Here is an 11948-nt window from a genome sequence, read left to right on the forward strand (position 1 = left end):
TGAGTAAGGAAGTGCAGAAATGGAAGGGCTAATGGGTTGGTTCAGAGGCTGTTATTGAGTGGCTACTGTATGGACTACAAGACCCAAAGAGGCACAGACCATGTCTTTTTGTTTATCATTGTGTGTTTAGTGATCTCTTGCACAAAGTAAATCTTTGACAAATAAAGAAATGCTCTTTACTATTAATTTCTTCTTTCTGTAAATTAAAAAAAAGCTAGCTATATATTTTTTCAAATGTTTGATAGTTATGATTTTTATAAATTACTTTTTTTTTTTCAGGCCAAATAGAATAATGAGACTTCGTTTCAGTCATTTTGCTACAGAGTGTAGTTGGGACCACTTATATGTTTATGATGGGGACTCAATTTATGCACCACTAATTGCTGCCTTTAGGTAAGTTCACTCATATAAGTAGTTAATTATGTGATTTCTGAATTCAAACATATCTCCTAGATTTCATTCATACTGGACTTACTTTTATTATCCCTTCACACACTATTTTATGGAAAGAGTACTATTTCTGGAGGCCTGACTTGGTTTCCTGTAGCTACTAGGTAAGTTTCTGGGCAGAGTACTGGATCTTTCTTTTTAGTTTTCTGCTCTGTGCAGTTGTGATAGTAGTATATTGTTCATCTGCTTCTCATGGTAGTGGTGAAATTTAAATTAAAAAAATGTTTTGTGAGTAATACATATAATAATATTTCTATAAAAATATTAAATCAGTGATCATGTTCATTTTAATATCCTTGTGTTCCTCATTACACAGGCCTTCAGGAGGTATTTGTTGAATTCAAATATAGGTGTGTGTGTGCGTGTGTGTGTGTGTGTATTTATTGGTGAGAGAAACTTTTTGGAAGAATGAGGAATATACTAATTATGTATTGTTATTTTTTCCCAATAAGTATATTCTGTATTAGTTGCTAAACAAAATAGCTTAACACCAAAGCTATGGGGTGCTCTGAATTGTTTTTGGCATTTTAGTTTTTATTAACGGTAAGTGGCTGTGTTATCTTTTTTTTTTTAATCTTCACCCGAGGACATTTTTTCATTTTTTTGTTCAGATAGAGCAGGAAGGAGAGAGAGAGAGAGAGAGAGAGAGAGAGAGAAACATCGACGTGAAAGGTACACATCGAGTGGCTGCCACCTGCACGACCGAAACGGTTGGGGACAAACTGCAACCGAAGTACATGCCCTTAGCGGGAAACGAACCCAGGTCTCTCTGGATCACGGGCCGATGCTCTAACCGCTGAGCCAAACTGGCCAGGGCTGTGTTGTTATCTTTTTGACTACATGGGAATTCAAAACCATCCTACTTTTATTCCATTTATCTATCTATTTATCATCTATCTGTCTGTCTGTCTGTCTGTCTATCTATTTATCTATCTATCTCTCTCACCCGAGGACATTTTTCCATGTTTTGTTCAGATAGATTGGGAGGGAGAGAGAGAGAGAGAGAGAGAAACATCGAACGTGAAAGGGACACATCGAATGGTTGCCACCCGCATGACCCAGCCAGGGTCGGGGACAAACTGCAACCGAGGTACGTGCCCTTAGCGGGAACCAAACCCAGGTCTCCTGACCGCAGGCCGATGCTCTAACCGCTGAGCAAACAGGCCAGGGCTCCTTTTATTTGATAGAAAATTTATAAAACAATATTTTTCTAAAATACACATCTCCTTAGAGGGACATTAGTTGTCAGTTTTTCATCTGCAACTCACTTTATGGATTTTTCCCCTCAAATATTTTATTTCCTTGACTTTAAATAGAAATCAATTCAACAACTCAGCATTTTTGTATTTCTCACATGGGACTAGTCTCGTGTGGGTGAGGAAGTAACAGAGTAAACAGTACACAAGTTGCCAAAGGACACAGGAGACCAGGAGGCTAATGCGCCCTTGTATTTCTCCCCTCCCTTTGGCTTAGAAATCTCTTTAACATATCTTTGAACTAAGAACCAGTTGCAGAGATTTACTTATGAGGCCAAAGAGCAGGATGGATAGGCCATGCTGAGCATTAAAATGTCATTTGCTGAGTGTTGAGCATGTATATCTTTATGCCAGAATTTGAAGCATACCTTGCATTATAGTATGAAGCTCCCAAAATTTTAACATAAGCACAAAACTACCTATAGTATGATGTTATCATGATAGTACTTGTTGGAGTTCACTTGATGCTGAGTTCTTTTTTTTTTTTTTTTTATCCTCACCTGAGGATATTTTTCCATTTTTTGTACAGATAGAGTGGGAGGGAGAGAGAGGTAGAGAGAGAGAGATATAGAGATAGAGAGAGAGAGAGAGAGAGAGAGAGAGACATCGATGTGAAGGGACACATCGAGTGGCTGCCACCCACACGACGACCAACCAGGGCCGGGGACAAACTGCAACCGAAGTACGTGCCCTTAGTGGGAACTGAACCTGGGCCTCTCCGGACCGCAGGCCGACGCTCTAACCGCTGAGCCAAACCGGCCAGGGCTGATGCTGAGTTCTTAATCCAAATATGTGGAATCCCTATTATGTGCTGTGCATTTTTAATCAGCTTGCCATTAGCCCTGTGAGACCGTGAGCCAAGTGGTTGTGCGTGATTAATCCTGTGGTTCACCTGGACTGGTTATTTGATGAGCAGACATGTGAGTCAGCAGCAACACAAAAATAAGCAGAAGGCTGTAATTGTTCTAATTAATGACTTTTGAGAGAAGCCAAAGTAATATGTATAGAAAACAGGAGAAAATTTAGGTTTTTATTTTTAAAAGTTGGTTAACTGATAGTATAAATTAATCCATTGATTGTGTTAAAATTTAACTCATAGCATAGTATTTGATATTTTCTAAATATGTGTTTTAAAATTGAAATTTATCTGAAACACAACCTCTGAAGCCTTGATATGCAGAACGATTTAGAAACTACTGTTTAGACCAAAAGGCCCTGTCACAAGATGGGGAGCTGAGGAGTGCTGTTGGGTCAGGAGGACTTGGATAGAGGAGTCCACTCAGTGGTGATGTGCTGGAGACCTAGAGTGGAGAGAGCCTGGTCGCAGGTCATTTAGCCAGTAAAGAAAAGAAGAACCACACAGGGTTCAGATGATGTGGACTTTTAATATGAGTTCTGCTCGAGTCTCTGTGGGAACTTGAACTGGTCATTTAAGCACTCTAGTCTTCAGCTTTTAAAACCTAAAATGAAGGTGTTGTATGATGTTTTTCTGGGTGTATTGCAAACTGTGGAGTTTAATTTGACTTCAAACTGGTTGATCCTATTTACCTTTTATATATTGAAGTTCTGAATAAAATTTGTTTAATAAACACAATTCAATTACTAGACATATTTGAGAACCACTGGAGCGAGTCTCTTCTAGTTCTACAACATTATGATTTTGTGGTGCATTCATTTTAACAAGTGTGTAAATGTAGCACCTTTGGAGAGCAGCTGTTCTGCTAGGATCTTTTGGTAGGGAGATGCAAAGGTAGGTAGGTGGCAGTAGTGATGGGGCAGTTTTCCTCCTTGAAAACGTTCTTCAAAAGAACATTACTGCTTTTAAGAGTTGTGGTGTTTTGTTTTTTTAAAGAAAGTCAAAGTATGTGTTTATTTACTCTGTGAGACTAGGCAGTTATTTAGGCTGCGATGAAGAACTGTTAAAGGAAGCCTTGTAAAGTGACAGTCAGTCTGTCCAGCACCCCTACTGAAACTGTGGTTAGACCATGGCACAGATAGAGAAGATAGGCAAAGGCAGGCGTGTGTCTCATGTTCTGGGACCCTCTTTTGCCAATTAGAAATATAGGTCCTGCCTGGCTCCTTCACTGGGCTCCTACCCCTGACTCCCCAAATTTGTCTTTCCTTTCTTCCACATCTCCCTGCCTTTAGGAGCGTATAGTCTTACAAGAAGACAGGTGTGTCAAACCAAGGAGTGCTAGTGCACTTACATAGTGCAGTTGGTAGTCAGGTTGTGCCCTATGTGTATTCAGAGAGCCCCTGTCTGTCTGGGAGAATTATGGAGACTATTTAAGAAAATATTTTAGTTTATTGATTTTTAAAAGTGGTTCTAAACAGTTAAAAACTCTTTAAAATATAAGATTATGAAGAACCTCAGGGCAGGGCAGTTCCTATTTGCTCAAGTTGAACAACTGGCTGAAGCCTAAGCTGTGCCTGCATCAATCTGTCTACTTAGTGGCAGGAGATAGGGAGGTGCGAGGCAGCTCAGGGTGGCAGTTAAATGGCACACCAGCAGCATCACTTTCTCACCCACACACTTTCTAGTGCCTTACACACTGGGTTGAGGCTGTGTATGTGTTCATTTACTCTGTGAAAGTTTATTTTTGTCATAAACCAGTTGTTTTAAAGTGAAAGAAGCAAATGCCTAAGTTCCTCTGACAGTGGGAAGCTGACCCCTTCTCCAGTATTGTGGTAATCTAGTACAGATGGCCCTCCTACCCCGTGTGTAGTTAACTCTCCATCCTTTCTCACTCTACCCAGTCTACCATTTATCCTACACACTGAAGTGTCCCCACCGTATTGTAAATAATAAATAGCATTACCAATCACTTACTGAGCACTTTCTAGTGTGGTACATACTAAAGCACATACTTTAGCAGTTTGATTCTCATTGTGCATTTGAGGAAACTGAGGCTCAGAGATGTCGGTGACATGCCCAGGAATGTGGTGCAAAGGTCAGAGCTCACATCTCTGAAGCTCATGCTAGGATAACAGAGAGTGCAGGGTCTCCCACATGTGACAGAGCCCCCAGTCATTTTCTGTGCCGGTATTTCTTATGAGAAAATTGCTTTTGACAAACCTGTATCTAGGTGACCAGTACTTACCCTTTTAGCATTTCAAGGGGTCTGATGTAGAAAACTTATGAAAGCATGATGATGGTTAAAACCTTTATTTTGGTTTCTGGACAAATGTCACCTCTTCCAAGAGGCCTTCCCTAACGGCTCTGTCTAAAGTAGCATCTTGTGTTTTTTCACTTTGTTCTGTTTCCCTTCAGAGCATTTCTCTCTGCCTGGCATCATACAGGATGTCTGTAGATTCTCTTATATTGTGAAAATGAAATATATTTTAATAAACACTGGCTTTATAATTATTCAAAGTTGTATATACAGTTTTCGGGACACCCTAGAGATGCATACCAGGCAGGGGAGGGGAGGAGCTCTATCTAGGCTTATTTGTTGTTTTTCTAAGGTGAACTCCATGAGGGCAGGAACTTCTTCGCTGTTGTATTCTTGATACCTAAAATAGTGCCTCACATGTAAGTGCTTAGGAAACATTTGTTAATTGAATAGTAGAAACTTCACTGTTTTGTAACCTCTAGAACACCTTCAGAGTCCTAGGGTTCCTAGTGTTCTGTCTTCACATTAAAATCAAAATCTCTCATTGAATAAAAATCTTGTCCCCGTCTCCCTCCCATACCCTGCTTATGTGTTCTTCCAGTTTTCATATGAACTTATATAAATACATGTAAATGTGTATATGTACGTATATATATTAGGCCCATTGTTTTGCAGCTTGTCCCCCCCCCCCCCCCCAGAATGCTTTGGTGAGGTTTCTTGTTAGTTCTGCAGACCTACAGAAATGTAATGATGCATTCATCCAACTTGCTGTGGATGAGCATATAGGTGGTTTTCAACCTTTTGACATTCTGAATAGTGCTGTAGTGAGGATTCTTACATATTTGTCTTTGTGTATACAAGCAAGTGTTTTTAGTACAAATAGGATTGCTACATCATAGCGAATGAGCATTTAAGATTGTTATAGGCCCTGAGGTGGGAGTTTACTTGGTGTGTGCTCTGGTAAAGCAAAGAGGCTGTGCGGCTGGGGTTGAGTGAGTGAAGGGAAGAGAATAATTGATGAGATAGATGTTTGTTCACTGTGTGTGTGGAGCAGACTGCATAGGGCCTGGTAAGGATTTACGCTATTACAGAATGAGGTGGTGGTATTGGTGGTAGTCACAGTACCTCAATAATTGGGCAAAAGATGTGAGCATATAAAAATATGCAGTAGGCAAGTAAACATAGGAAAAATGGTTAACATCAGGAGTATTAAAAAAAAACTCAGAATCAAAATTTAAAAATCACTTTTTTCCTTATTAAATTAGCGAAGCTATAATAGGACTGGTAATCTTACTGGTTGGCAGGGTGAGAATTCTTATTCTTTCTTGATGAGATTTCAAATCAGCATGTCTCTTCTGGAAAGCAGGTTGGTATTTTGGGTCAAGAGCCTTAAAGCTGTCATTTAAACCCTTTGACTCAGTAATTCTTTTCCTCTTCAGGTACCCAACAAATATTCTTGTGTGCCAGAGTCTGACTGAGATACTGAAAGTTCTGAAGGAATTTGTAGTGACATAGGAAATGCTTATGGTGTATTACTGGTAAAATAGAATATAAGATATAATGTGGTATTAATTAGGCAAAGAAAATACATCAGAATGCTAATAATGTTGGGATTATGGGTGTTTGTTTATCAAGCTTACCTATTTATATTTTTACTTTTCATGTCTTTTGCTAGTATATATTTGACATTCATCAACTCATGAAATATGTTACTTTCTGTGATTATTGGAGGTTTACTAAGTTTTTCAAAGAAGCATTATTAAAATTTTTATTTAAAAAAGAGAATAGGGCCATTGATTAAAATCTTAATAGAAATATAATCCAGAATAAAGGAAAGCCTAGCAAAAGATTCAGATATATTCCTCAGGAACCAGAACTAGTAGGATAGTATCATGCATTTATCACAGGAAGTTGTCCCTCTTCCTGGAAGTGTTTTTTTTTAACATATGAATTCCGGCTCTGAATTTGTGTTTGCTACCATGTGACATGTCTGTGATTGTGTTTCCCTTTTTAAGAAATGTGTTTTCATTTCAGCGGCCTCATCGTTCCCGAGAGAGATGGCAATGAGACTGTCCCTGAGGTTGTTGCCACATCAGGTTATGCCCTGCTGCATTTTTTTAGTGATGCTGCTTATAATTTGACTGGATTTAATATCACTTACAAGTAAGATATTTAAGTCTAACATTTGTGATTTTATTCAAAAGACTATCTACTTTGTTTTAACAATAATAATGACTAACATATATTGAGGGCTTACAGTGTGATGTGCATTGCACTGAGCAGTTTGAATGGATTTTCTCATTTAAGGTTTTTTAAACATTCAGTGAAATATGGGCACTGTCTTTCTACTCATTTTATAATTGAGGAAACTACAGGGAAACAGTAAAGTAAATTGTCAAAGTGCTGGGACCATAGTTTCAGCCCAGATCTTGCTCCTGTTGAGCTTTTCCAGGAAGAGAGGAGCATTTTCCCACTAATGGATTAAAACATTGGTGGTTTTTGCTAAGTATGATTTAATAAATGGTAGTAGTTTTCATGTACTGAGTGGTTAGACCTTTGATGACAACTTAGTTGAGGTTACAAAGGAAGTGTAGACAGACAAACTTCAGCAGCTTTTAGAATTTAGAATTTGTTGTGATAGGAGATAGGCTAACTTTTGTCTTTTCTTTTTTTCCTCTTAAGAAATCCACCCTCCCCTAATTAAATGAACCTCAATAAAGGAGGCAGATTTTGCTAAAGGGGGCTGCTCTGTGGAGTTGCTTATTTTCTGTCTCACTGCTTCATTAATAAAGTCACTTTCACATCAAACTCTAAAAAAAAAATGTTTCTTTTCATAAGTAGTTAAATTCATAAAATGCCGTAAATAAGTGGCTTGTGATAAAAGAGCTTCTGTGGCCCTCAAAGCCTAAAAAACTATTTGGCCTCTTACAAAATAAATTTGCCAGCTCTTGCCACAGGCAGTGACTGCCACATGTAACCTTTATGTTGGGTTCTTTTTCTGCCCATTTTCTCATGATCTTAGTGTTTATTCAGGCTGATTTAAAGCAGTATCTGTCTTGATTAGTATGGTGATTCAGTCTTTCAGGTATCCAGGGTTTGTGACTTGGCAGCCTGGGTAGCTTATCACAGTTCTTCTAGCAAGGTGATTTTTAATGACACAGGCAGGCATAAAGGCTGATAAGTTTGGTTGGGTACATGGGTATATGGGATGTCTAAACAGGACATTGATATTTGGATCTAAGACTCAGAATTGCTGTCAGGGCTGGGATGTCATCTGGTAATCACTGGTGCACATAGGCAGTGACTGACTGGCCTATGGGGCATGTGCACAGTGAGGAGAGGGATAGTAGAGGCAGTTAAGGGGCAGAGGAATGCCATTGGGCTTTGTTGTCACAGAACCCCAGAGAAGAAAGTCTCAAGAATGAGGAAGCTGACGGCTATGAGGTTACATAAGTAGAGGAGGCCCTACGTTGCTGTAACTGGGAAGGGTGGAGTCAGGGGGCTGATAGGAATAGAAGATTAGAAAGTCATGGCATTGAGAGTAGGAAACTGGTGAATTTCTTCTCTGGAAGGGGAAGGGAGAGAGGGGAGATGTGGCTTTATGCTAGGGCTTCTCAAACTTCACATGCACAGGGATCTTCTGGAGGGCTTGTTAAGGCACAAATTCCTGAGTCCTACCCAGAGATTGTAGTTCAGCAGAGCCCAGGCCTGAGAATCTGTATTTCTGAGTAGCTCCTGGGTGATGCTGCTTCCGCCTGCCTACCTCTGGTCCACATTCTGAGTAGCATTGCGCTAGTCATTTATTTAGGCCCCATTCGGGGTTCCCTGTAGGTTCCTAGGTCAGGGGCTACAGGGCACAGACTTCCCTGTTGAATGGCCCATCGCTATAGCAGCTTTGGGGGAGAAGAGAAACTTAAGCAGGTGAGCACCCCAGGAGAGAAGGCAATTCAAGCACTCCTTGATATTGGAATCCCTTTGTCCATCATCACTGGAGTGCTCTTCTAGCTGTATAGCCAGTATGTTCCTCAGGAATGCGTTTTTTTCTTACCCTGATTGGTGTAGGGTGAAGCCTTGATTTTTCCTAGAGACCAGAACTAGTATTTGTTAAATGAAGGAATGATGAGGTTATCGTAAATTTTATTAGCTTCATGGTTCCAAATTTCTATTCTACTTATTTATTTAATTTTTCCTTTATTGATTTTAGAAGGAGAGGAAGTGAGAGGGAGATAGAGATAGAAACATCGATGAGAGAGAACATCGATTGGCCGCCTCCTGCATGTCCCCCACTGGGGGTCGGGTCCACAACCTGGGCATGTGCCCTGACTGGGAATTGAACCTGTGACCTCCTGGTGCATGGGTCGATGTTCAACCACTGAGCTACACCGGCCAGACTAAGTTTCTATTCTTTAAAAAGGAATTCTTTAGCAGTCTGAGACCCTATGAAAAGCCAAATAAAACTGGTTTTTATCTGAGAAAAGTACCCAGAAGCACATATGTAAAACAGTCATTCATTTTCCTGATATCCTCAGGTTGTACTGAATCCTAGCTTTGTGCCAACCTTAGCTGGAGGACCCTTGAAGCTTGTACCCATAACTACTCAGCTGTTCCTTAATTTTCTTTTAGAAGAAGAAAAACAATTAGTTATATTTTATTTTCACAAATTGGCACTCTACCTTATTTCTCATTCTGAGTCATATTTTAAGCACAGAAAATTAGACTGCTATTCTTATTACTTTAATTTTGACAGATATACAAGCAGATATTTTGATGTATTACCTGCCATTTTCATATTTTAGAGATACAAAAATAATTTTTGTGTTTTGAGATGTTATGTAACTCACTGTTTTAAAGAATGCTTAGTATTAATTTTGGCACTTGAAGTAAACCTATGCCTAACGGCATTTGAGTGGAGAGATTGAAGTTTAAGGGGAAGTTGAAATTATATTTTCCCTTTTTTAGTTTAAAAGGTTCTATGAGTTACCTCCTCCTTTTGTTTTTCAATAACATTAAGTGTTGGTTATGTGCTATTCTCTCATGTGTGGTTAATAAATGTGTCTGTAGGAAATTATTTGACTGATGATTGGTATAAGGCATAAATTAGCATATAATGGAAATGCCTTACCTCAATTTTTTTTTAGGCCTTTTATAAAAATGAAATGTGATTGTTGTGGCTATTTCAGCATAACAAGTCCAGTCTGAAATTTAGACTTTATTTTTGGAAACTTCTTGAGAGGACTGTTTCTAATAAAGATGAAATGGACCTTTATTAAAGCTTTACTTATGTGTAAGTATTATTACATAGAGATAGTAGGCACCACTTTCTAGAGGGTCTACAGGAATGTCATTCTGCCTTTTTTACCAAGTACTTTAGATATTCTGCTTACTAGGGCTTGAAAAGTAGGCATATGCATTGAACATATTATAATAATAATGTATAGATTATTAAAATACTGTATACAAATATTTATAAAATTTAATATATATCATAAACTGATATTTGGGTGTAGGCATGAATATTATAAATATATCATAAACTGTTATTTGGGTGTAGGCATGAACATTAATTAGCTTGTTTTTATAACTATATTCTGACATGTTTTGCTACCAAATTTGTTTTTGATTTTCTTTACAGATCTTAGAACAAATCTACACTCTTTTTTTTTCTTTATTGATTTTAGAGAGAGGAAGGGAGAGAGAGAGAGAGAGAAACATCAGTGAGAAAGAACATCGATTGGCCGCCTCCTGCATGCCCCCCACTAGGGATTTGGCCCACAACCTGGGCATGTGCCCTGAGCAGGAATGGAACTGGCGACCTCTTGACGCATGGGTCGATGCTCAACCACTGAGCCATGCTGGCCGGGCCAAATCTACACTTTTAAAGGATCTTGACAGTTCAGTTATCTTCCCCCTCTTTAAAATCTGAATTATATCTTTTCAAAGTGCTGTCAATACAATTATCTTAAGTCATGTTATTATGAAACGCATTACAGTTAAACTCCTGTATTAAGTTAAACTGGCCTTCCCTTTTCCTCCATCTGAAGTGAGCAGATACACTTACTGAGGAATTTTTAATACACCAATCTGGGCAATAATCTTTAACAAATTCTGTAAACTTTCAGAGACTGTCCAGAGGGATATATATATATATATAACCATAAGAATGATGGTGTATTGTTGGCAGTTTGTTTTATCTTTTTCCTCTCCAAACTTGCAAGCATGCATTTCACAGTTTTGTAATGCTCATTGTTAGTAGCCCACCAAGGATAGGATAGTCATGCCACCCTTGAGAAGCTAAATCTGGACATTTTGCAAGAATCACTTCTCTCTTTTTAAGTTCTTTAACTTATCTCTTCTTAAGAGAATCTAGCAAGGGCAATTTGATTTCATTACTTGCCCTGGCTATGCAGGGTGATCCTGTTTAGGCTGAATGGTAAGTATTGCAGTTATGCTTGTGAATGAACTGGAGAGACGGTGACTTTCTTAGACCTTGCGTAGGAAGAAGTTCTGCTAATTTATTTCAAGTGTTGCTTTGTTTTGATTTAATTTTCTCCCATTGTTTTTATAGTTTTGACATGTGTCCGAATAATTGCTCAGGCCGAGGAGAATGTAAGATCAGTAATAGCAGCAACACTGTTCAGTGTGAATGTTCTGAAAACTGGAAAGGTGAAGCATGTGACATTCCTCACTGTGTAAATAACTGTGGTTTTCCTCATCGAGGCATCTGCAATTCCAGTGATGTCAGAGGATGTTCCTGCTTCTCAGAGTGGCAGGGTAGGAGCTTCTTTCATTTTTCTTCAACTTTACAGTATATTTCTAATTTAATAACTTATAATTGACATTATTTCTAGCATCCATACCTGTTATGTTACTCAGATATCAGGTGGTATTTAGGTTTTCACATCTCCTTATTGAGCTTCTTACATATCTTTGAAATTTATAGATGTGTGGTTATAGTCTTTTTAAAATTAGGGAGGGATTTGACATTCTTTGCAATTCATTCATGAAAGTTGGAGAACTTGGTCTCAGCCATAAGAAGATATAACAGAGAACCAAGCTGGGAGGTGGAACAAGAGCTGACAATAGTAATGTCTCCTCAGAAACTTTCAATATATAGTAAAATTTTAAAGTA

The 11948-nt window shown here is 38.7% G+C and overlaps 1 protein-coding gene across 2 annotated transcripts in view; it reads left to right on the plus strand.

Annotated features, from left to right (window-relative positions):
* The window catches only part of ATRN (attractin), a 185008-nt gene that overhangs the window by 51234 nt on the left and 121826 nt on the right, over positions 1-11948 (plus strand). For both annotated transcript variants that reach the window (XM_036244251.1, XM_036244252.1), the window contains exons 3-5: positions 280-393; positions 6854-6982; positions 11385-11590. In XM_036244251.1, coding sequence (XP_036100144.1) covers positions 280-393; positions 6854-6982; positions 11385-11590 — 449 coding nt within the window. The remainder of the gene's footprint in view (positions 1-279; positions 394-6853; positions 6983-11384; positions 11591-11948) is intronic.

The sequence above is a fragment of the Molossus molossus genome, unplaced genomic scaffold (assembly GCF_014108415.1).
Source record: "Molossus molossus isolate mMolMol1 unplaced genomic scaffold, mMolMol1.p scaffold_m16_p_6, whole genome shotgun sequence".
In the NCBI taxonomy this organism is placed as follows: Eukaryota; Metazoa; Chordata; class Mammalia; order Chiroptera; family Molossidae; genus Molossus; species Molossus molossus.